A 26,606-nucleotide genomic window follows, 5' to 3' on the forward strand; every position below is an offset into this window, starting at 1 on the left:
ACTGATATTATTGTATTTATTGTACAGTTTTTAACAAAAAATCCAAGCAAAAGGTTAGGATGTGGACTTCGTGGTGAAGATGATGTAAGAGGTCATGCATTTTTCCGTCGAATTGATTGGGAAAGAATCGAAAATCGTGAAGTTCAGCCTCCATTTAAACCAAAAATCGTAAGAATTTTTTGGTTTTAGTTCAATTTAAATAAAATAGAATTTTTGACATCATTTTTTTTTTTTTTTTTTTTTTTTTTTTTTTATAGAAACACAGAAAAGACGTCAGCAATTTCGACAAACAATTTACGTCCGAAAAAACAGATCTCACACCAACAGACAAACTTTTCATGATGAATTTGGATCAAACAGAATTTATGGGCTTTTCGTATTTAAATCCCGAGTATATTCAACATATATAAATATATTAATATTTTACTGAATTTAAAAAAAAGCTGAACAATCACCATTATGGTTATTATTACTAATTAATAATTAATAATTAATGATAATTAAAAATATATAAAATAATAGTATTAATAATTATAATCTATAAGTCATGTAGGTGACTATCATCGCGTCGTTAACCCCAAATTATATTTCTCAATATATATATAAATATTTTATTATCTAATCAAACATTTTGTCATTTGCAACATTTTATTTTTGCTCTTAATCTTTCGCTCACCCGGAATTAAAATGGCTGCTTTCTATCAGCGATTCTAAATTCAAATAAATAAACCTGTGGTAATTTTAATCATACAGAAATAAATATTTAGACAATGAAAAAAAAAAAAAACAAAAAACAAAAACTAACAGATCGATTTTATAAAAATTACAAGACTAAAAAAATTCAAAAATTTTGAAAAAAATGCATTAAAAAATTTCTGAATTCAATTTGGAAAAAAATGCATTTAAAATTTTTTGAATTTGAAAAAAATTTGAAAAAAAAAATGCTAGAAAAAATTATTGGAAAAAAATGCAACAAAAAAATTTTGAAAAAAATGCATCTAGAAGTTTTTGAATTGAATTTGAAAAAAAAATGCTACAAAAAATTATTGAAAAAAAACACATTTGCTTATATATTTTTGTTTTATCAAAATCTATCAAAAAAATGTATAGTTCAGTATTGAATTTAAAAATAATGATAATAATAAATTCCAATAATGCAGAGTGAATTTTCCGATAGCTAATTAATTTTAAATATCCATATATTTTTTATGTTAATTAATATGTAATTGTTACAAGGGCGAAAGAATGAGAGCAAAAAATAAATTGATAAAAAAAAAATGATTATGTAATTTAATGATTATTAATTTTATTTATTTATTTAATTTATTGAGTTTACATAGATTTTTTTATGTACTTGATTAATTGTATATAATTAAAATATGAGTAGAAAAAAAAATGTTGTAAAAAAAAAAAAAGTTTATGTTAAAGTTGTAGCGTCGGTTTTATTGAAAGCTCAAGTTTCAAATTTAAAGAGTGGCTGTGCTTTTATCAGTCATATTATCATTAAAAAAAATATATATATCTATAAATATATGACTTTAAAACATGAAATAGAAACTTTTCGAGTATAATAACAATAACAAATAATATATATAATTGTTGTTATATTATCTGCGACAAATGTATACTCTGATACAAAAAAAAAAAAACATAATAATAGTATTATTAAGTAAATTATGAAAACTAAAAAATCTAACTTAAATAAAAGAGAATAATCAATAAATAATAACACTAATAATAATAGGTAATTAAATAAATAAATTTATAAATATATGAGTCTAATATCTAATTCGCTCTCTCGCTTATTTCTATATTCATTCTTTTTATACACTCCAGTGTTCTAATATATATAAATATATATAATATATATATATATATGCAATAGGCATTATATTAAATTGCCAAAATAAAAAATATTATACCAATAGTAACTGATTTTAAAATATTATTAAAATTATTAATTACTTTTGAAAATGTAAAATTTTAATATTTATTGAAGAAAAAAATAACAAAAAAATATTTTGAAAAATTAATTTAAAATTTTTTTGAATTTTAAATGGATAGAATTGTTGTTTACATAATAAAAATTACTCAGATATGATCATATATGATGTCATATATTATCAGATATCGTATGCGACGTTATACGTGACCATATATAGCCATATATGATCAGATATCCTATATGATATCATATGTGATCATATATGCTTATATAAACATGTGATGTCACATATGATCAGATATTATCGTATGTGATGTTGTACATGATCATATATAGCCACATATAATGTTATATATGATCAAATATCATACGTAATGTCATATGTGATCATATATAATCATATGTGACGTCATATACAATCGTGGTGCCGTATATAAGACATAAAATTTCATATAAGATCGTATGACTATATGTGATGTCATATACGATCAGATATCATCACATATGACATTATATGTGATAACATATGCTTAGATATAATCATATGGGATTTCATCATCATATGTGATTTCATATATGGTCATATATAATCATGTCTAATATTAGGTATCTTATATATGATAAGAGAAAATATAGCTTTAGTATCTGATTATATCTGAAAATATATGACATCTTATATGTCAGGAATTATCATGTATGATGTTAGGTATGATCTCATATATGATAATATCTGAGTAATTTTTTTTGGATATTAAATTAAGATGAATATAAAGCAGGTAAGAGCTTAAAAAGATGGTGCTTGATTATTGATGATGATAAACAAGATGATGGTAATGATGATGATCTCTTTAGCTCGAATATTTTTAAGCGAGCATACTGATTTTTCTCATATAATAATTATAATAATTATGATTATTAATTAATATGTTATTTAATAAATATAACAGCTAGTTACAATAAATGATAATAAATTCAAATTAGTATGAGTATAAATATTATTCTATATATGTATTAAAAAAAAATATATAACAACAATTTAAAATAAAATAAAATGAACTAAAACGCGGGCGAATTTAAAATCTGATATATTTATAATGACGAAATTTCACTATATATATAATTTGTTTTGAAAGCAATTCAACTAAAAAAAAAAAAGTATATATATATTTAAAAAGAAAGATGGAAATAAATTCTTTATTATCGCATATCTCAAGAGTACCTTATTTGTAGTTATGACAGCGATATATATGTATGTAGATAAATGAACTCTTTTATAGACGATTGATTTTTTCCAAGGATAGTAGAATCAATTTAAGTCTTGAGGACTTTCTATTGTTATTAGATACCTGATTTAATTATTTATTAATGTAATATTAATTACAACTTACAAATATATATAAATATATATATTAACATCATCTAAATGTCCATTTAAACTATTAAATGTGTACTCGCATCCTGTATTATATTTAAAGACGACACATTTTCTATTTCTTTCGAATTTTAGAAAAATACTCTAATATGATCAGATATCAATATGAATGACTATATATGATAATATATGATCAGATTAAAGCAAATATGATCATTAATGATCGAAAATATCATTTTTCCTATCTGATCAGATAGAGGTATTCATATATGATCATATCTGATATAGTATATGATCATAGATAATTATGCATGACATATATGATCAGATGGGGTCATATATAATCATCAATATTAAAAACGACCATTTTTTGTATCGAATCAGATATAAGAGTACTCATATACGACATATATGACCATATCTGATATAAAGTAAGATAATAGATTAATATCTATGCTCAGATAAAACCATGTATGATCAATTACTTATATATGATACAATATATAATCAGGTAGGACCACATATGGTCAGATAAAGTCATATATGATTATATCTGACATAAAATAAGATCATAGATAAGTATTTATGATCAGATAAGATCATATATGATCACTGAAGGTCAAAAAGACGATTGATCGTATCTGATCAGATGAAAGTATTCATATAGGGCCATATATGATCATATCTGATATACTATATGATTATTGGTAATGATGTATGATTGGTAGGGCCATATGTGGTCAGATAGGGTCATATATGATCATTGATCATATATATAACCTTTGTTCGTATCTGATCATATATGAGTGTTTATATGTAAACATATATGATCATATCTGATATAAAGTAAGATCATAGATAAGTATTTATGATCAGATAAGATCATATATGATCAGATAAGACCATATATGATCATTAAAGGTCAAGAAGACCATTTATCGTATCTGATCAGATATGAGTGATCATATAAGGTCATATATCATCACATTTAAGTATTTATTTCCCGAAATGTCAAAAACTAGGTTTAGCATATTAATTTCAAAAGAAATTTAGTCACGTATAATATATTATTATTTTTTAAAAAATTAATTTGTAAAAATAGACAATTGAACGCGCTGCGCCCACAAGTTATTATATATGTAAATTTTCTATTTATATATCTATATATATATAAAACTAAATCTATTCTTATATGAATCAATCAACATACAATTATTAAATGAGTCTTCCACGCTGTGTACCGCTCGCGTGCTTCCCCTTAATCATTAAACTTTATTAAATTATTATTATCATATATTGTATTTATCAATTATCAATAATTAAAATTAATAAAGAAATAAACCTGCTCATTATTTAACAATAGAGTGCACGTGTCGTCTTTGATGTTAATGCAATTAAATATTTTGCATCTTAAATGTTTAAAAAAATGTTTTTAAATAATATTATATACACTGTTTCATTTATTAATAAGTATAAACAATTTAATAATAATTAGATATTAATAAATTTAATTAAAAATATGTAAAGCTTTTACTTCTTTACAAGTTGTCATTCTATTACTCTTGTGTATTAATGATTATTAAATAAATGCATCATATATTCTTATGACAACCAAAAATATATATATATATGTGTTTAAACACACATATATATATACATATATGTTTCTGTGCATTTATAAAATGATGGTAATAAAATGTTACGAATCATGTCATTTACTTATTATTATAGCAATAATTCACATCGTTATAAATTATTATTTAAAAAAAAAAATAAAAAAATATAAAAAAATACTGTCAATTCTATAATAAATAACGATCTAACTAATTAATGATTATAATTTATTTAAATAAAAATTTAATTCACAACAATCCTTAATTATTAATAATAATTAATAACAAGTTACAATTTTTTTTTTTTACAATTTGATAAAAAGTAATTTTAGTAAAAAAGGAAACCGGTATAAAATTTGAAAAGTTGATTTTTTTTTGTCGTAAATTAGGTTCCTTTGAAATTCAATAATAGATCGTAGACTAGATGATTAAAATTTTTAATTAATTTAACAATAATAATAATTAATAATAAAATAAATAAGTTATTTAAAATAATAATAATTTATTATACACTTTTTTTTTCTTCAACAACGCTGTACTTTTTGTCTTTAAAATTAATTATTATCACAGTGATATTGTCCAATGATCCCCTAAAAAAATAAAATTATTATTTTTAATAATAATAATAATAATAATAATAATAATAATAATAATAATAATAATAATAATAATAATAACCTGTAATAACTTTGCAGTGTAATACTTTTAGCTCCATAAAAAGGTTCATCAAGTCGTTGTTTAATAAAAGCAACAGCCTCTTCATTAGAAAACGTATCCCACAGTCCATCAGAAGCGAGAATCAAAAACATCGGATCGTGATCCTTGAGATCAAATGTCAAAATATCCGGATCTGCGATAACAAATTTTTTGTCTTTAAGCGGATAGTCTCCAAGTGCTCTCGACGTCGCTAGAATACCAGCGACTCGCCATACGCCATTAAAGGTCACCAAACCACCAGCTTTATTTATCCTCTGTCTCTCCCGCTGCTGCTGCGGCTTGTGATCAAATGACAGAGGTATCGCGTTACCTTTACTGTCACACATAACTCCACGTGAATCACCGACATTTGCAACGATGAGTTTTTTACCATCCAATATAACGATCAGTGCCGTCGAACCGGCAACGTCCATATTTTTTTTCGCTGCATCAACTAGTAGACTGTCCGCAGCCAGCACTTCGTCGGTCAATAATTTCTGATAGTTTATTTTTTTTCTGCCACTACTACTGCTACTACTATTAGCAGTGTCTTGTTCAAGGTAACTATTGATGTCAACTTGTCTTGGTTTATTTTTAGCTGTCCAAATACCGGGCTTCACTTCCCGAGTTATCGGGCGAGGCAAGCTGTCCAACTTGCCCAGTAATACCGGGTCTGTTATTGTCTTGTTTTCCATGCAGTCGTCGGTGTGCGAGGCACTGACTGTTTTTTTTAAAGACTTTCGCCGTTTGCTCCAATCATCGTCATTTTTTTTGACAGGTTCTTCATTATCATTGTTGTTATGGTTTTCTTTATTTATGAGCTCGTCTGATTGGACGGGAGCTTTAACTTTACCGGAAATTATATTTTTTAGTTCGATGACTCTGCTATTTATACTGGGAATCAGTTTATCTCGCGCGTAGTCTGCTGCAAACTAAAAAAAAAAAATTAAAAGAATTAAATCATGCATCTGAGAATGCTTTTAACGAGAGTTGATGATAAATTGATAATAAACTCATCAAAATTTAAGTTCTATAAAAAATGATCACATGACAATTGATCCCATAGACAACTGATCTCACAGACTAGATCTAATTGACAACTGACAGCTGACCCAACTGACAACTGGTTCGATTGACAGCTGATTTGAATGACATCTAGTTCAAGTGATAATTGACAGCTGGTTCAATTAAAAACTGGTTCAAGTGACAACTGACCAATTGACATCTAGTTGAATTGACAACTGGTCCAACTGACAACTGACAGCTGACCCAACTGACAACTGGTTCGATTGACAGCTGATTTGAATGACATCTAGTTCAAGTGATAATTGACAGCTGGTTCAATTGACAACTGGTTCAAGTGATAACTGACCAATTGACATCTAGTTTATTTGACAACTGGTTCAAGTGACAACTGACAACTGATCTTTCAATTCATCAGTTTTACCATCATCGTCATAATTTTCAATCAAATGTCAATGGGATCAAATGTCAGTAGGATAAATTTGTAGAGATCACTTGTCATCGTATGAAATTGTTAGTATCAGTTGACATCTCACTGAAAATTTATTTTATTACCTCACCACCATGACCATCAAAGACAGCAAATAATGACACTCCAGTATTATCAATATCATTATTTACTATAAAACGATCTTCCATATGATCTCTGTGACCTTGGACCGCGTAAGCTGCGACATTGTTCTGCTCCAACTCCCAACTAACCTTATCACCGTTTGTGTTAACATTGTTGATAAGAAATTGTAATTTTGACACCTTTAAAAAAAAATTTACTGTTATTATTATTTTTTTTTTGTTAATGTAAATTAATAAGTAAATGATTGATATACAAACTAACCTTGGAATTCGTTTTGTAAACGGTGTAGTGTAATTTATGTATCAAACTTCTGCTCCAAGTGTCAACAGCTTGGAGGTAATAGATGATAATTAGTATTATTGCGCCACAAAATACAATCTCTGGTTTTAAAGCATAGTAACGCATCAGTTTCCAAAAATAAACTAATTGTGGATTTATTCCGGCAGGTAATAACCCACCGACAGCAATTTTCGACATCAGCTTCATGTGGGATAAATATGTCTATTTTTAAATAATAATAATTATTATTATTATTATTTTACTGTAATTAATTCAATAATAAAAAAAAATTTATTTTGATTAACAGACAACTAAAAATTTTTAGATTTTTTGGTGACAGTTAAATTAAAAAAAAATAAATAAATAAAAAAATGCACATGTAGGAAATTTAAAAAACTACAAGTGCATTTTTTCAAAATATTTTTTTTTTATAATTTGTCTGTAAAAAAAATAATTCAAAAATTTTTAGACAGCTGACCGTATCACAAAATTATGATCCCGGAATTGACAATTAAAAATTAGCAACAATATAATGACAAAAAAAAATAAACCAAAAAATGCACATGTAGAAAATAAAAAAAACTACAAGTGCATTTTTTCAAAATATTTTTTTTTTTATAATTTGTCTTTAAAAAAAAAAATTCAAAAATTTTTAGACAGCTGACCGTATCACAAAATTATGATCCCAGAATTAACAATTAAAAATTTACAACAAAATAATGACAAACAAAAAAGAACTAAAAAATGCACATGTAGAAAATAAAAAAAACTACAAGTGCATTTTTTCAAAATATTTTTTTTTTATAAGTTACCATTTTAAATAAAATCCAAAAATTATTAGACTAATTAACCACTACAAAAAAATAAAAAAAAACCCAAATTACCTGATAAATAATTTTGTCTTCTAATTCATCATCCATATTACAAATTTATATATTTATTATTATTATAAACAATTATAATAATAACTTTTCAGAAATAATTATCTGTTATAAATATAAAAAAATATATAAATATATGAATTTTGTTAAATTTATTTTCTATAATTGTTTCACTAATTTAACATATATAATTCTATACCTATACCCTGATACTATAGTACAGTACAGAACTCTCTATTCATGTATCGATACATTAACTATCGATATATATCGAGAAAAATTTAAAAAAAAAAAGAAAAAATTTTTACCGGCAGAGTTTCAGAGAAAGGACAAAAATAAAAATAAAATCGACAAACTGAAATAAAAACTAAAGACAAAATATTTTACCAGAAATTACATAAATTACGTGAGTATTTGTAATATATATATATATATATATTAATTTATATGAATAAAGTATTCAAATATTTAAATATAAATTTTTTTAGACTTGCGCTGTGGCTTAACCTAAAAGTTGAAATTTGAATTAAAAAATGACTGGAAACAGTGAAATGGAAGAATCCTCAGTAGCTGCTGAGAAAACGTCATCAAATAATCCTCTGGAGCAGTTCGTACTCCTGGCGAAGACTGCAAAAGGTGCAGCGGCTCTGCAGCTGGTGAAGCAGGCGATCGAAGCACCGGGAGTCAACGTCTTCGGAGAATTACTGGACATGCCGAATATAAAAGAGTTAAAAAATGGTGCGCATGGTCCATACTGGAACACATTGAATTTATTTGCCTATGGAACTTACAAAGAATACCTGGAGAACAAAGACAACTTCCTGGAGTTGACGGCAACTCAGAAGAAGAAACTTCAGCATCTGACTATTGTCACATTGGCGGAAAAGTCAAAGTGTATTCCGTACTCGGTTCTGCTGACGGAGCTGGGGATCGACAATGTACGAGAGCTGGAGGATTTGATTATTGAGGCTGTGTATGCGGACATCATCAATGGCAAGTTGGACCACAAGAATTCGCAGCTAGAAGTTGATTATGCGGGACTGGGAAGGGATGTGAAACCGGGAGAGACTGGAGCTGTCATGGAGACTCTGGAAGCTTGGGGACAGACTTGTGAAAAAGTGCTGGCTTGCATTGAACAGCAGGTCATTACGGCTAATAATGATAAAAGAGTTGCTACTGCTCATAAAGAACAGGTCCAGCAGGATGTAAGTTTGTTATGACGCAGAGAAAAATTTTTATTTGTTCCTAGAAATTTACGATCGAAGTTAGCAGACAATAGAAATTTTGGGATTTTTTTTTTTCAATTAATTAATTAAAAAAAGAAAAAAACTAAAAAATGCACATGTGGAAAATTTAAAAATCTATAAGTGTAATTTTTTAAAATATTTTTTTTTTTTAATTTGTCGTTTTTAAATAAATCCAAAAATTAGTAGATGTCAGCTGATCAGTATCATTAAATTTTGATCCTGAAATTGATGATTAAAAATTTGCAATGAAATAATGAAAAAAAAAAATAAAATGAAAAAATGCACATGTGAAGAATTAAAAAATCTAAAGGTGCAATTTTTGAAAATATTTTTTTTTTTTTAATTTGTCGTTTTTAAATAAATCCAAAAATTAGTAGACGTCAGTTGATCAGTATCATTAAATTTTGATCCTGAAATTGATGATTAAAAATTTGCAATGAAATAATGAAAAAAAAAATAAAATGAAAAAATGCACATGTGAAGAATTAAAAAATCTAAAGGTGCAATTTTTGAAAATATTTTTTTTTTTTGAATTTGTCGTTTTTAAATAAATCCAAAAATTAGTAGACGTCAGCTGATCAGTATCATTAAATTTTGATCCTGAAATTGATGATTAAAAATTTGCAATGAAATAATGAAAAAAAAAATATAATGAAAAAATGCACATGTGGAAAGTTGAAAAATCTATAAGTGCAATTTTTTAAAATTTCAATTTTTAAATTATTTACTGTATTTATTAATCATTTAAAATTAGCCTCTGCTACATTCAAACTCATAATGATTATTTAATTTTTTACAGATTGCAAATATTAAAAAATCACTACTGGCACAAGCTGGTGGTGGAGGTGTACAAGAAGCAGACGTTGCCGGCGGTAGTTCTGCTGCAGGAAGTGAATCGACAAGAGAAGCGATGTCTCTTTCAACGGACATGAAAAAAAAACCCCAAAAGTCAAAAGGTATCCGTGACCGCAGCAAGTTTTGGAAAACTTAACTTGCTTATTATAAACTTTATTATCATTATTAAGATTCTATTACTGTAATTACTATAATAATTATTCCCCTGATTCAATTTTCTATTTAAAATTATAAATCCATAGTTTTTTTTTACCCGAAACTTTTCAAAAATTATTTTAGTGTATGTATTTATAACAATAGAAATAAAACGTTTTCATTTATTATTATACATATATTTATATATATTATTTAACTGCTAAGGTTGGGTAGGGTTGAAAAAAAATTATTACGTAAATTAATTATTTTATTTATTAATTTTTTTTTAATTTACAAGTTACATTTTTTTTTTTTTTACTGTAAATATTTATTATTTTTACAATTTTTTTTGACATTGTTTTGCATTGCATAAAATTATAATTTTATACACAGAAAAAATGGATTTTTTCATTTTGCTATTCTTATTATTATTAGTAACAATAAATAAATAATTCGAGTATAAAAAAATAAAAATAAAATAACAATAATTTTAAATCAGAGCCAGTCAAAAAAATATCGGGCTCATTTTTATTTTTTTGCCTGGCTCGTTTATTTTAAAATTAAATTATCACACTAATTACTTTCATATAAAAAACAAAGTTATTTAAAAAATATTAATTTACATATTTTTACGTAAAAATACTTTTCAACAGAAATAATTTTTACATTTTGATAAATATTTGGGCTCAGATCTCTCCTCTCTAAATTTATTTCATTAAAAAAATTATTTTTCATAAATTAACAGGACACAGAAATTTAAAAATTTTTTTCCCGCGTAAAAATTCAAATCTCATAAGATCAATTCTGATCTAATTTTTATTCTACATTAATATGATCTTTTTAAATTTACTCAGATCCTGTAGATCTTAAATCTCAAAATCCAAATTTTTTTTTTCAAATATCACAATAAAAAAACTCAGACAAAAAATGACATTTCTAAAAAAAAAGTTTCTTTTTTTTTTTAAATCTTTTAACTGAAAGTTAGCTTACCCTAATTACGAATAATTATTTATAATTACGAGCTATATAATTCGGATTTATATTAAATATTATTAAAATAAAACAAAAGTAGACTAATTAAAATAAATCTAGTTTTCAAATATTCCATAAGCAATTCCTCAAGCTGTAGATTTTTTTGAAATATTAAGATCCCACTATTTTTTCTAATAAAAAAAATTAACAACTGTACAATGAATTATTTAATATATACAGCATGCGGAAATGAATATTCATTTATATACATATTGCTTAGAGTAATTATTATTTTCTGTACACTTTTATACTCACGATCACAATAATGCTTTGCTTTAATTTATTATAAATTTATACAGAAGCGTATATTTTTTTTTTTTACAATCAGTAAATTTGGCCACTTATTCAAATTTAAATTCTATTTTTAAAAGTATAATATTTACAGAACATTTATATATATTTATATTATTAATAAGTATAAAAAATTTTATTCCATTTTATCTCGATATCTACTTCAGTTAATCTAGATTTTTTAAATTTAACTATTAATATAAATTATAAATTATCATCACAGTACAACTCAATAATTACAATCTTAATTATAAATATAGAACACCGGAGAAAAATTAATCTCCGAATTTTTTTTTTTATTTTTGTAACAACCATTTTATCGACTATTTATTTATTCGTCGTTATATTATTCATTTAGATTTAAAGGTCTACTTTTTTTTTTACAATTCGATGATACTTTTAAAATTTTCAGAATTAAATTTTAAAAATAAATTTATTATACAAAAAAGTATTTTCTAAAAGTAATTAACTTTTAATTCAATAAAATATTCATTATTTATTGACCAATGAATAATTTTTTAAATTGTATTCCATCAGAAAATTTATTTAAAAAAAAAAATCCACAATTCAAATTATTTGAAAATTTTTTTTAAACATCCAGACAATTCATTTATGTAAACTAGTATTTTATATGATGGAATATATATATTTTTTTAAAATGTTCTTCTAGTATGCAATTACTCAATTCAAATTTTTAAAAATAATTGTTTTGGCGCCAAAATAAATATTTTTTAAAAAAGTTCTTCTGTTATCCAATTACTCAATTAAAATTTTTAAAAATAATTATTTTGGCGCCAAAATAAATATTTTTAAAAAAATTTATTCTGTTATCCAATTACTCAATTTAAATTTTTAAAAATAATTATTTTGGCGCCAAAATAATTTTTAAAAATAATTATTTTAGCGCCAAAATCAATATTTTTCAAAAAAGTTCTTCTGTTATCCAATTACTAAATTTAAATTTTCAAAAATAATTATTTTGGCGCCAAAATGAATATTTTACAAAAAGTTAATTTTTTCAATGAAATTAAAAAAAAAATTAGTATTTATATATATGTATATATAAATTTCAACGTTTTAACGACAAGTACTTCAGCAGATATGTAATTTAATAATAATAACAGTATTATTATTACACTTGAACAGGTTCCTTAGAAATAGGTATGAGATTAGTGTGAAGAAGAGCATCGGGAAGTTCAGTCCGAATAATGAGCGAAGTGCTCTGCTATAAAGCGACATCTTTTTTATTAACACTCGGGCCATTTATCATCTTAATAGTATTCAACGATTTAACAGATCCTAGTTCATTTAATTTATTATCCTCCTTCTCTGGAGACGTTATTGTTGTTTCATTGTTGTTTAGCGCCGTCTGCGTTGATCTCGTCACTCCAGGCCCTAGTTTTCCATTTTTGCAATCTTTCAACTCTATTTCATACACTTTAAATAAAATATTACTATTAATACCAATGTTCAATACATTATATATATATATAAATATCCGTATCTTTGTCGTAATTATTTATAATACAGTAAATTATAATAATTACTGTAATTTACCATAATTCGGATCCACCAAGGATAGATATTGTATAGATAAGAAACTTACTCTCACTTTGTGTTGAAGAATCATTAGTAGTGACATTAGTATGTCCTCTGATAGCTTTGTTCTGATCACAAGTGACAGCCGTCAGTGTTACTGTTGATATCATACTGGAGGCATTGGTCCTAGCAACTGTTGAATGCTTCGGAGCAGCAAAAGGTCCTCTTCCTCGTCTTATGTTTCTCTCCGGATGTATTAAGATTATGTATAACTAAAATCCAATAACATGATACGCTTTCAATTTACTGCTGGTATTAATGTCCAACGGAACATGGACCGGGTATGTAATTGTATTGTAAGCAGTAGTTGTAAATTAGGAAATTAATGTACTATTACTATTACAGGCACTATTAATATAGTTTATAAATACCTTGGGACTAAAGAGACAAGCTATAGTTACTGATGCCGAGAGACTTATGGTTACGGACATTGACGTTATTCTCAGTGCGACATGATTCCCGGTACCGAAGTACAGAGGAACAAAAGCCAGCCAGATTACACATGTTGTATACATTGTAAATCCTGTAAATTATTGTTATTGTTATTAATATCGATCATGAGTATCGAGATTTATTTTAAATTTTAAAAATATCAAAAACTTCCCACGGAGGAAATTTATTTTCTACCGTGAATCGAGGGTCTGTTTAAATAAGAGGCAAAAATTTTTTTTTTGGTATTTTGAGATATATATTTTTATAGGAAATTTAATTCTCTACAAAAAAGCTCTGAGATGTTTTGATTGTAACTCTTACAGGAACAAAGTTACAGAGCTTCAAAGATCTCCGTACCGGAAAAATATAATTTTTTTTAAAATTCAGTGATAATATTTTTTTAATAAATTGATAGAATTGAATGACGTTTTAAAGTAATCAGGAACTAGTCCGTGAAATTTAAATTAAATATTTATTTTATAAAATGGTAATTAATTTAATTTATTTAATGGATTTTATAATTCAGTTAATTTTAATAAATAAATAAAACATTACTAATTAATTAAATTTAAAAATATGCGCCTTTAATTTATTAATTAAAAATAAAAAATCAGAATTTAATTTTTTATTAAGACATTTTTTGTTAATTAAAATAAAAATAATTTAATTAGTGCATTTTTTAAAATTAAAAATAAAAAAACCGCAATAGAATTGAGATTTAATTAAATTAAAATTATTTGTTAATTTAATTTATATATTTATATATTTATATGATTGTATTAAATTACCAATATGTTTGCTTTCATTAAAATCTTCAGGTATTTTACGTGTCAAGACCGCGTATACTGTGCAGACGATAATTAAAATAATGGGGTAAGTAAAAGCTATCATGTAGCTCGCATCGATATAACTATTGCACACAAGGAGATTATCTTCACGAGTAGGATAATGATGTCGGGCTTTCGCCGGATCAATTGCCATCCACACGATATTTATCAGTATCTGCACACCAACAAGGAGCGAGCAAATGATGAGCTGCGATCGTGGAGATATAAACGATGGTCTCTTGGCACTTTTTTTGCTCTTATTAAATATTCGGGATATTCTATTTGTTTTTGTCAAAAGCGCTGCATAGACTACGGTGAAACAAAATCCTGCTGAAAATCTGTTTACATTTAAAAGATTAGTATTTAATCATTATTATTATTACATAGAAAAAGAAATATTTCACACTACGAATTGATAACTAAAATTTTGAATTTTCATTAATAAATAAACTAAATAATTTAAAAAAAAATATTTTAAAAAATTGCGCGTATAGTTTTTTCAATTTTCTACATGTGCAATTTTTTATTTTTATTTTTTTTTCATAATTGACTATGAAATCGTCTGTTAACTTAAGGAACATTTATATGTAATAGATATCAGACAAATTTAAAATTTTGAATAATAGGGTAAATAATGAAAAAAAAAATATTTTGAAAAAATGCACTTATTAATTTCAAAATTTTTCAAATGTGCATTTTTTTTAAATTTTATTTTATTAATTATTCACTCTATTCATTAATAATTTAAAATTTGTCTGATGTCTGCTACATTCAAATTCATAAATTTTTCGCGCCAAGAAATATTTTTTTATTCTGTGTAGATCAATGAAAAAGAAGTTTAAAAAAATACCTTTGGATGCCGCAAACAATATCCGTGGGCTTTAGAATTAAAGTGAATGTTACCAAGTAGCATAACAATATACCCGTCAAAAGAACGTACGATAGTTCCCGACCAGAAGCTCGAACGATTGGGGTGTCGTTATGTTTTAAAAAAACCCCGCCAACAAATAAGGTTACCTGGTAAATATTTTTAAAAGTATAATTATTGATCCATTGATTGATTATTGGAAATAATTCTGTTATTTTATATCTTACAAGTATTCCACTTGTTGAAAATGTCATTGCGCCTATGGCCCATGCGCTGTCGAATTTTAAAAATTCTTCGGGGATATCTCGACAGTAAGAATGAGTTTCATCGGGTACTGTACCCTGGGGACACTGGATACAACGAGTTTGATCATCTGGATGTCGTATCTATAAATAAATAAATAAATAAATTACTAAATATATATCTGTATATATTTTAAGGAATTTATCAAGACATACTTGATACTGAGTACAGTCAAAACAATGCCAGCAGCAGCTTTCTCCTTCGACGTATTTTTTTGCTTGACCAATTCTACAAGGAAGTGAGCACACGCTCTCTGGAGTCTCTGAATTCTCCATCCGGAATTGAATCTCTTAAATTTTTTTAATCAATTATTTTTAATGAGATTTGGATTAATTGACAGCTGATAATTTATAATACTGAGATTAGCAAACGTCAAATAATTCTTATATTTTTTTTTTAGACTAAATAATGAAAAAACCATTATTTAAAAAAATTGCACTTATAGATTTTTTAATTTTCTACATGTGCATTTTTTTTTTTTTTTTTTTTTGTAATTAGTTTTGAAAAAAAAAAATTCAAAAATTTTTGATTGTCTCCTAACTTCAGAATTATAAAATTTTTGGAAATTTTCGAATTTTTTTCGAAAAATTAATAATTTATTTCAAAATTATAAAAAATTAAAAAAATTAATTTATTTTAAAACCATTGGTTTTAATACAAAGTCCAAATAGACGCTAAATTAAATTTAAATTCAAATATTCGCGCGTTTTTTAGCTGCGCGCACGCGCAGTACTAAGTAGCGCTGCAGGTCATTTTTTGAAATCAGCCAATAGCGAGTCGGGTGCGATGGAAGAGAAGAGCGGAGGGAGAAGGGAGTGAGTTTCAAACGTAGCGTCGCCATCTTGATTGTCGTTAAAACTCGACGCGATGTCTCGGGCCGGTGACGCTCTGCAGTATTTTTTAAATTTTGTGTATAAATTCGTAGTGTCAGTGTTTAAATTTATTATAATTAATTAGCTTAGGTTATAATTAAAAAGTGTACATATAAATTAGTGTAGGGAAAGTGTTAATTGTGCAAAAAAAATGTAAAATTAAAAGTGAAAAATTCAGATGTTGTTCGGCAGCTGACTCGTCGATTATGAGGTAAAAATTTTATTGTTTTTTTTTTAAATAATAATAATTATAAATTTACCTGACATATTAAGTCGCAGTTCGCCTTCTAAATATTTTCCGACACGTACCCATTTGTATTTACCCGGAGATACTTGTTTGAAATGAATGATATTGTATCTCGCGGGTCCATCGCCATTTTTGTCGAAGTGAAATTTATCACCACTGAGACCTTTTTGATAATTTTTTTTGAATTAGTTCATAAATTAAATGCTGAGATTTTTTGTTATATTTTTCAAATTTTTACCTTTGAATTCAACTTTGCGTAAATATTTTAAAAGCTCGGTGCCTTTTGTTGGTTTCATGGCGTCACAGAGACCTGGTTCTCCGTGACAAAGATCATCGTGCATGTCCCTGTATTTTTTTATAATTATTAGTACCTATTTATTGGTGGAATTTTGATTTACGGGACGGTGGAAATTTTTTTTACAATTTTTTAAGTCTTGGGTTCTCGAATTTCTGGAGGCATTCTAGATAATTATTGATTTTTTTTTACTCTATAAATTTTTTTATTTATATTTTGGAAGAGTATAAAATATTTTTAAATATTTTAGAAGCTTCTAGAAAATTCAGGAACTCTAGAAAAAATTCTAGATTTTTTTAAAAATATTCCAGAAGTTTCTAGAATTTCTCCAGAGTTTTGGATGTGGTTATAAAATATTTTGAAGTTTTCTAGAAATTTCTAGAGAAAGTTCTAGAATTTATTTCTAATATTCTATCGCCTTGATAAATTCTAGAACTTTCCCAAATATTATAGAAGCTTCTAGAAAGTTAAAAAAAAATCTAGAATTCATATTCTACATTATAGAAGCTTCTAGAAAGTTAAAAAAAATGAGAAAAAAATTCTAGAATTCATATTCTACATTATAGAAGCTCCTAGAAAGTTAAAAAAAATGAGAAAAAAATTCTAGAATTCATATTCTACATTATAGAAGCTCCTAGAAAGTTAAAAAAAATGAAAAAAAAAATTCTAGAATTCATATTCTACATTATAGAAGCTCCTAGAAAGTTAAAAAAAATGAGAAAAAAATTCTAGAATTCATATTCTACATTCTAGAAGTTTCTAGAAAGTTGAAAAAAAATCTAGAATTCATATTCTACATTCTAGAAGTTTCTAGAAAGTTGAAAAAAAAATCTACAATTCATATTTTACATTCTAGAAGCTCCTAGAAAGTTAAAAAACGTGAAAAATTCTAGAATTCATCTTCAACATTCTGTAAAGTTTCAAAATTTTTTGGGAATTCTCCAGATCATTTTAAAAAATTCTAGAAGTGTTCCAAATATTCTAGAAGCTTCTAGAAAGTTACAAAAAAATTACAAAAAGTCTAGAATTCATATTCCACATTCCAGAAGCTTCTAGAAAGTCAAAAAAACTTAGAAAAAATTTAGAATTGACCTTCAGTGTTCTGGAAAGTTTAAAAATTTTTTCGGAATTCTCCATATGATTATAAAATATTCTTAAATTTTCTAGATTTCATCTTCTAGACTATTCTGCCACTAGTTTGATTTTTGAAATATTTTTTAAAATTTCTTTAATTTTTTGAATGCAAATAATTCTTAACGACACAAATCAAATAATTTATTAACGAAAAATAAGATTATTATTAGATTTATAAATTAAATTATCAACACTCCGTCTTTGTTATTTATAAAATATTTCATCAGTCGTCTTAAACTCTCCCTTATTTATCTTGGAGCCCTACGTCTTATTTTCTCCCGTGATTGTTCTCTATTAAATCCAATTACCAGAGGGAGGATAGAATAAGCTTGTTTGAACCTCTGGGATTACTCCAATAGCAATAGTTTACAAATAACAACAGTCTATCCCGTCTATTAAATTTCGAAATCTATAAGCGAATTCAATTATTGAGACTTCAATAAAAAAGTAATTAAGTAGATAGCTAAGTAAATAAAAATACAAAATCTTACTTACTGACTATTATTCAAATTCCAGGTCTTAGTGAAAATAAGTGAACAAAAAAATTACCTGAATGCATAAGCAAACGCCATTACTGCATCGGAAACAAATTGCAGCTGATCTTCAAATGCTGTGTTCTGCTTGGTGAGTCTCTCTTTAGTCGTGCATGCTGTCTTATATTTTTTATTATATGGCGTTAGTGATGAATTTGGATATCGGCATTGGAAATGATCTTCCCAAAATTCTAAAGCAATAATTTAATATAAATAATAATAATAATTGCGGGAAAGAGAAAAATAAATCCCTAGTACAAAATGGGCCTCATACTTTTTTTTTTAACTTACTAAGGGTCAATACGGACAGGAGGTAATATGGGTCAGTAAAAATTTATCTAAAAAAATTTTTAAATTTAAAATCAGGGTAAAAAAAATTAATTAATTTTTTATTAAAAATATTAATCAGCAGGAAATGACTAAAAAATTTTAGACCCGATTATTGGACGGGTGATAAAGAAAATAGACTTTTAAAATTTTAATCTCTGAGGCCCATTTTGCCCAAGCCTTTACTTTCCAAAAAAAAAAAAAAAAAAAAAAATATAAAAAAGCAGATGAACTGACCAACAAACCAAGGATTCCGTCTATTATTTTCAACAGTAAGATTAAGAAAATACTCTTCGAATCCGACAACCGGATTAGCCTGCGGTTGTACCGACAAAGTACCCTCGACCTCAGCCTCATTTTTATTGCTAACAAGCCCGCGGGCACTCCAACCATCACTTCCTATCCAGTAAAACGCACCAGTTGCATTATTACGTCGCACAGCTCTCATCATCTCGGCAACTTCCTGGTCCGAGCCAAATATTATGCATCCTGTTGGTTGAAAAACAGATTAAAACACCTTTTATTTATAGGCCATTAGTTTTTTAATGGACAGTAGTTTTTATTAGAGTATATATGATCCACACTAATGGATACACTGCAATCGGATTAAAGTTATACCCAAAAGAATTAATTTAACAATGTAGGTATTATTTTCACTACCGTTTTATTCGATCCAAAGGCTTTTAATCTACGATGTAGCGAGTAGTTTATCTCTATTCGATTAAAATTGTATTAACGATATCGTTTACAAACTTTATTGGCTTATACTGAAGCTTTATGCTGAGCCTTTTGAGCTCTTTCCCAATTAACTTCAAACTTTTATTAGAAATTTCATTTTTTTATTATTATTACTTTTTTTTTTTTTTTTTTTTTTTTTTTTTTTATTTTTAAAAGGATTTTTGAATCACGCAGAGGTTTATTTCTTGACTAGACAGCGAAGAGATTTTTAAAAAAGCTCGTTGGGTAGTACGGCTATAGATTTGATGATATATATATATATATATTTTTTTTTTATATATATCTAGTTGAAAATAACTACCGAAGGTTTGCGTGTTTCTCTCAATGTCCGATTTTGCTATTTGCACTTTACTTGTTATTCAACTTTTTCAAATCTTCTGTACGAGAAAACTATATGATGATTCCACTGTTTTTTTTTTTTCATCAGCGTTCGATTGCGTGCATTTCAAACAAAAGAATAAAATGTGAATAAATTGGTATGAAGATATATGTGAACGATACGGTATTTTTTAACAAATGTATGTGGAATAGAACGTACGATTATTCAAGCGAAGTTTTTTTAAAGAAATTCTTTGTGCATAAATGTTTATTCTGTTGAAAAAAAACGTGGGCGGGAAACTTGAAAATTTTATGATCATCAGTACAAATTTTACTATTTTTGAGAAAAAAATTTTTTTTTTTACATTAGTGAAGAAAAAATACGGGGCAAGTTGACCGCCTGACAGTAAAAACAGTTCAAAATTTTCAAAAAAATATTTTTTTTTATCTTCAAGTGAAATTTTTCAATTTTGGATAAAAAATTAAAAAAAAAAATTGATCGTAATGTCGAGGCTGACCAACTTACCCCCACATTAGCAAAAAATTTTAATTAATAATTTTTGAATACAAAAAAAATTTATTTTTTAAAAAATTAAAATTACCCGATATCTAATAATTTTTTGGTTTTTTTAAAAATGATAAATTTACAAAAAAACAATATTTTATAAAAATTGCACTTGTAGTTTTTTTAATTTTCTACATGTGCATTTTTTTAGTTTTTTTTTTTTTTTCATTATTTTGTTGCAAATTTTTAGTTGTCAATTTCAGAACCATAATTTAATGATACGGAAGTCAGCTGACGTCTAATAATTTTTAGATTTTTTTTTAAACAATAAATTACAAAAAAAAAAATATTTAAAAAAATTGCACTTATAGTTTTTTTAATTTTCTACACGTGCATATTTTTATTTTTTTGATTTTCTAAAATTAAACTGTGGAAAAAAAATGCGAAACTTTAGGATCATTTTGTCGTGACCATCCCCATAGAAATTATTTCTGGTTTCCGATGATGATAATCACCAAAAAAATTCTTATTATGTACAGTTTTTTATCAACGTACATAGTAACTCATGTAGAATTTCGTCGTAAAGAAAATTCAGTGTACAAAATATTTACCCGGCTGGAAAAAGTACTTGTAGAAAGCGTTTATACAGATTGTTAACTTTATTGAAAAAAAAACCAGTTCCTCCGTAAATTGTGAGAAAAAATATTTATTTTTATTTGTCGTTCTTTTATAAGGAAGTTTATTTAATATTTTTATTATTTCAAAGTTTGGGCTTCGAGTAAAATGATAAAGTATCATGAGACCTTTGATTTTTTCCCCATGGGACTTGAATAATGGTATTTTATTATCGCCTTTCAGATTTTTTCGTTTTATCTCGAAGGGTAGTTGATTTAATTCAACCTTTTTTATACGTCTGTCCATCAACGAAATTCAAATTTATTTATAAAATAATAATTAAATCTAAATGATTGAGCCTCAGCTCGGAATAATAAAACACTATAATTTTACTCAAAAATTCTTCTGCCGAAAAAATAGTAAATTTTTTTTTATTAGGAAGCTCTGATGTAGAATATTGAGTGGAGAAAAAAAAGTGTGATCATTAGACAATTTTTTTTATCTCGTTCTTACTAAGGCTCTTTTTTCTTTTTCACCTTTTCTCGATGAGATCTTAATTACACTTATACTCTGCGGAGAGAATAAGAGTTGGTGAGGTTTAATTTATAAGTAAACGAGCTCACAGACTTTTCGGCATTATTACCTTTTTTTATTTCTACCCTTTTTGTTATTATTATTTTTTTTTTATTTTATATAAAAGTATACTTTGCCAAATGTTTTTAACGGCGAGTGCTACTTGAGAAAATGACATTAAGATCGTTGTTAAAAAAGCTTTTACTTATTGATTTATTGTAAAATGTATCTCGAATTAGTATAAAAATAATTAATTCAAATAATGATTTTTGAAACTTAGATCTCTATTTGGGAAAAAATAATTTAGATCTTTGGATACGTAGATCTGAAATTTGGGATAGATCTTAGAAAATTTTTAATGATTTCAGTAGAACGTCACTAGTTTTAGATTTGAGATTTTTAAAGATCTCCTTTAATCTGGTAGAAGTAACGTAGATCTAATTTTTTGAGAAATCAGATCTTCATAGATCTACAGTAAATTAGATCTACAAAGATCTATTGTAGATCTATGAAGATCTGTACTGTAAGTCTTTATAGTTATAACTTGAAAAAATCAGATTTTCATAGATCTACAGTAGATTTTTAAAGATCTACAGTAGATTTTTAAAGATCTACAGTAGATTTTTAAAGATCTATAGTAGATCTTCCTAGATCTACGATAGATCGATAAATATCTACTGTAGATTGACGTAGATCTAATTTTTGAAAAAATGAGATCTTCATAGATCTACAGCAAATTAGATTTATGAAGATCTACTGATAATCTATAGAGATCTTTTGTAGATCTATGGAGGTCTACTATTTTTCATAAATCTATCTTTTGAAAAAATCAGATTTCCATAGATTGCAGTAGATCTTTATAAATCTATCGTAGATCTTCATAGATCTTTATAGATCTACAGTGGATCGATAAAAATTTATTGTAGATCAAAGTAGATCTACAGTAGTTTGACGTAGATCGAATTTTTGGAAAAATCAGATCTCCATAGATCTATGAAGATCTATTGTTGATCTATAAAGATCTACCGTAATTCTATAAAGATCTACTGTAGATTAACGTAGCTCGATTTTTTGGAAAAATCAGATCTTCATAGATCTATAGTTGATCTATGAAGATCTACCGTAATTCTATGAAGATCTACTGTAGATTAACGTAGCTCGTTTTTTTGGAAAAATCAGATCTCCATAGATCTACAGTAAATTAGATCTATAATGATCTATTATAGATCTATGAAGATCCGCTGTAGTTTTATGGAATCCTTCTGTAGTTCTTGGAAAATTGTTGGAAATTTCAGATCTCTATAGATCTACTAGATCTACACAGATCTTAACTATTTTTTCCCAGATAATTTTTTATTTCCTGACAAAAAAAGTTATTTAAAAAAAAAATAACACTCGCTCATAGACAAAAGAACTTGATGATGTGGAAATTTCTTAGCAGCTTCGTAGTTAAATTAAAAATCCTTGAATATCTTTATACTTAAAAGTATATTTCATTAGAGAACATTATTGCTAGTTGTCATTATTCATAATGTTTCCAGTTAAAAGAACTCAGTTTCATTTTTTTTTTCTCATTTATAAATCTTTGCTCTTAGACTTTCTTTTCATCAACTTTTAATAATTTGAATTTTTGTTATTTTTTTAAATTCAACTGTCGCAATTTATCTTCAATTAATTCTCAATCTAATAAAAATAAGTTATCTCATTATTTCACCTTACTCTTGGTTGCTCTCGATAATTTCAAGTCACTATTCAAATTTTTAAAAAATAAATAAGTATATAATTTTATTTTTCGTGTTTATATAACTTTCAAAAGTATGTTTTAACGTGGGGTAAAAGTATTTTTTACTGTTTGTTAAAGACTTGATGTTACTTAAACTGACAGACTTTTAATTCAAAAACATTCTGAGCTCCCATCAAAAACATTTTATAGAAATTTATAGAACTTTCAAAAATTCATTTTAAACAATCATATTTTTTGTCATGGAAAAATTATATACCAATTATAGAAAATGTATACTATTATTATTATCATTATTTTCTTACCTCTTGCTCGTGGTTTAGTCAATAGCTTTTGTACTATATTATCGTAAGCAATCTCTTCAGCGACCCCTGAATCTTTAACAAGTTTCTCTTTAATAGCGATGCAAATCTGATACTTGGCAAGAAGTTCTTCCAACTCTTCATAAGCCTTTTAACAGAAACAATCCAATGCTTTTTATTTTATAATCATAATAATAATCAGTAACTCACTAAGTGACTGCTCGAGTGTAACAAATCAATTTTTTTAATTAAATTTTTTATTAAAACGTTCATCTGTCAAAAAAAAAAAATGTCACTCATTCTACAGTAAAAATTTTATTTTTAATATTTTTCTATTGATAATTTTTTTTTTTGCAAAAAATTTTTAGTCATTAAAAATAAAATTCAAAAAAATTTTCTCGTGGGAATTTTGTAAATTTTTCTAGTAATAAAAATAATTATTTCAAATTTGAATTTTTAAAATATAAATAATTTTTAAAAAAATTTTTGTAAAATAAAATTTTCAAAGTACGCAATTAATATTTTAAAAAAAATTAATGCCGCGAAATTCAAATTTTTAAAAATTCAAATTTTTGAAATTATTTACTAGTTTTTGTTTTTTCTATTACTCGTAATAAAAATTAAAATTATTTTAAATTTGAGTTTTCGAAATATGAGAAATTGAAAAAAAAAATTTTTTTTAAATAAAATTTTAAAAGTACACAATTAATAATTAAAAAAAAAATTATGCCGCGAAATTCAAATTTGTAAATTTATCTCTTCGCGGGAATTTTGTAAATTTTTCCAGCCGTAATAAAAATAAAAATTATTTTAAATTTGAGTTTTCAAAACATGAGAAATTGAAAAAAAAATTTTTTTTTAAATAAAATTTTAGAAGTACACAATTAATATTTTAAAAAAAATTATGCCGCGAAATTCAAATTTTTAAATTTATTTCCTTGCGGAAATTTTGTAAATTTTTCGAGCCGTAAAAAAAATAAAAATTATTTTAAATTTGAATTTTCAAACTATGAAAAATTTAAAAAAATATTTTTTTTTGAATAAAATTTCTACGCAATCAATAATTAAAAAAAAATTTTATGCCGCGAAATTAAAATTTTTAAATTTATTTACTATATTTTTTCTTTTCTTTTTTCTATTAATTATAATAAAAATAAAAATTATTAACGGACACGAATTTATGCTACCTTTAACGGCGTGATATATTAAGTCATCGTTTCAAATTAAGAGATGAGTAAATAACGATACCATTTAGCCAAGAAAATTAAAAAAAAAAGCAACCCGCAATTCCCATTATCTAATTATCAGATATCAAAGTTTTAATAAATTTTATCCAGCGTCGCAGGATAATTAAATTAAACTATAGATTATTTAATTAATCGATTAATCGTTATCTTCTGTTCACACAAAGATAAAAAATAATTAAAGCACGTTTGTTATTACCAAAGTTTGATAGACTGATACATTTTACTTTTAATTTAAATTTTTTTAAATTTCATCGCGGTTTTTTCTTTTATATAACTTTTTATAAGTTATTTGACTATAAAGTAAGTAAAGGCAGGCGGAGACAAAAAGTTAAATAAAAACATCCAACAAGTATATTAGAGCTGATAGAGAACGAAAATACAAAAATAAAGACACTAGTTTTTTTTTTCTACTTATATATTTAAATTGTCGGTCCTGTAGTTTTTTGAGTTTAAAGTGCACAGATACGACTATATAAATATATATGTATATATATTGTAATTTAAGTAATTTTTCTCTTTACTCATCCGCTAGTTTCACCTTACGTATGACGATACCTGATAGTTGCCCGCGAGTTTTTTTTATAAAAGTTTAATTAAAAAAATATATTACGTCTCTTTTATTTAATTATTTATATATAATATTTAATTTGAAAAATGTTATATATATATATATTCAACTTAACTTTTATACAAGTTAAATACTTTTAAATTAAATTAACTCTAAATAAATAAATGTTAAGTTAAATAATATTACATGAAAGAAAAAGTTTTTTAGACTCAGTTAAAAAATTTAATAAATTTCGCGGGTTTTAAATTAATTTAAGTGTAGAGTTTTATTAGGAGACTGGACTTTGTAGAGGGAGAAGAATAATTGAGAGGAAAAATTTTTCTGAAATGCTCAGGTTGCCCTCGGGGCACTGCAGTGCATATATATATATATATATTGATAAAAATTTAATTCTGTAATCCACAGAGACACGTTCATCAAATATATATGAGGTAGAAAATAATAAATGCTCAGTAGCATTCTAAAGTATGTTTTTTTTTTTTTGTAATTTAATTTTTTTTTTTTGAAAATTATGATGCTTTTTTTTTTTAAATATTACCCGCGGTGTTAATGGATTTTTTTTTGCTTTAAAAATATTGAGGCCTTTAATTTGAATCAGAATCAAATTATCAAAATTCAA

The 26,606-nt window shown here is 25.6% G+C and overlaps 4 protein-coding genes across 7 annotated transcripts in view; 2 read left to right on the forward strand and 2 right to left on the reverse strand.

Moving 5' to 3' along the window:
• Positions 1 to 1,208, forward strand: part of LOC103574703 (protein kinase C, brain isozyme) — a 37,694-nt gene extending 36,486 nt beyond the window's left edge. For 2 of the 4 annotated variants that reach the window (XM_053741808.1, XM_053741809.1), the window contains exons 13-14: positions 28 to 168; positions 258 to 1,203. In XM_053741808.1, coding sequence (XP_053597783.1) covers positions 28 to 168; positions 258 to 410 — 294 coding nt within the window. In that variant the 3' untranslated portion in view covers positions 411 to 1,203. Of the gene's footprint in view, positions 1 to 27; positions 169 to 257 lie in introns of all 4 variants that reach the window. The other 2 variants (XM_008554214.3, XM_014443724.2) reach the window with 2 other exon arrangements.
• Positions 1,209 to 5,268: 4,060 nt separating this feature from the next.
• Positions 5,269 to 8,569, reverse strand: LOC103574704 (protein phosphatase 1L). The gene is made up of 5 exons (XM_008554215.2): positions 8,387 to 8,569; positions 7,485 to 7,724; positions 7,205 to 7,402; positions 5,609 to 6,558; positions 5,269 to 5,520 (listed from the first exon to the last, which is right to left on the reverse strand). Exons 1-5 carry the CDS (start codon positions 8,420 to 8,422, stop codon positions 5,436 to 5,438), a joined length of 1,509 nt encoding a protein of 502 aa, XP_008552437.1. The 5' UTR covers positions 8,423 to 8,569; the 3' UTR covers positions 5,269 to 5,435.
• Positions 8,570 to 8,664: 95 nt separating this feature from the next.
• On the forward strand, positions 8,665 to 10,811 carry LOC103574705 (COP9 signalosome complex subunit 7b). The gene is made up of 3 exons (XM_008554216.3): positions 8,665 to 8,789; positions 8,872 to 9,588; positions 10,430 to 10,811. Exons 2-3 carry the CDS (start codon positions 8,917 to 8,919, stop codon positions 10,619 to 10,621), a joined length of 864 nt encoding a protein of 287 aa, XP_008552438.2. The 5' UTR covers positions 8,665 to 8,789; positions 8,872 to 8,916; the 3' UTR covers positions 10,622 to 10,811.
• Positions 10,812 to 13,073: 2,262 nt separating this feature from the next.
• LOC103574723 (uncharacterized) overlaps positions 13,074 to 26,606 on the reverse strand; it is a 75,859-nt gene continuing 62,326 nt past the window's right edge. The window contains exons 5-16 of the mRNA XM_014443700.2: positions 24,176 to 24,320; positions 19,618 to 19,869; positions 19,070 to 19,244; positions 17,330 to 17,436; positions 17,105 to 17,254; positions 16,128 to 16,261; positions 15,897 to 16,055; positions 15,652 to 15,818; positions 14,763 to 15,139; positions 13,914 to 14,065; positions 13,550 to 13,754; positions 13,074 to 13,380 (exon numbers count right to left, since the gene is read on the reverse strand). Of these exons, the coding sequence (XP_014299186.2) occupies positions 13,169 to 13,380; positions 13,550 to 13,754; positions 13,914 to 14,065; positions 14,763 to 15,139; positions 15,652 to 15,818; positions 15,897 to 16,055; positions 16,128 to 16,261; positions 17,105 to 17,254; positions 17,330 to 17,436; positions 19,070 to 19,244; positions 19,618 to 19,869; positions 24,176 to 24,320 (2,235 nt within the window). The 3' untranslated portion in view covers positions 13,074 to 13,168. The remainder of the gene's footprint in view (positions 13,381 to 13,549; positions 13,755 to 13,913; positions 14,066 to 14,762; positions 15,140 to 15,651; positions 15,819 to 15,896; positions 16,056 to 16,127; positions 16,262 to 17,104; positions 17,255 to 17,329; positions 17,437 to 19,069; positions 19,245 to 19,617; positions 19,870 to 24,175; positions 24,321 to 26,606) is intronic.

The sequence above is a fragment of the Microplitis demolitor genome, chromosome 9, assembly GCF_026212275.2.
Source record: "Microplitis demolitor isolate Queensland-Clemson2020A chromosome 9, iyMicDemo2.1a, whole genome shotgun sequence".
NCBI lineage: Eukaryota > Metazoa > Arthropoda > Insecta > Hymenoptera > Braconidae > Microplitis > Microplitis demolitor.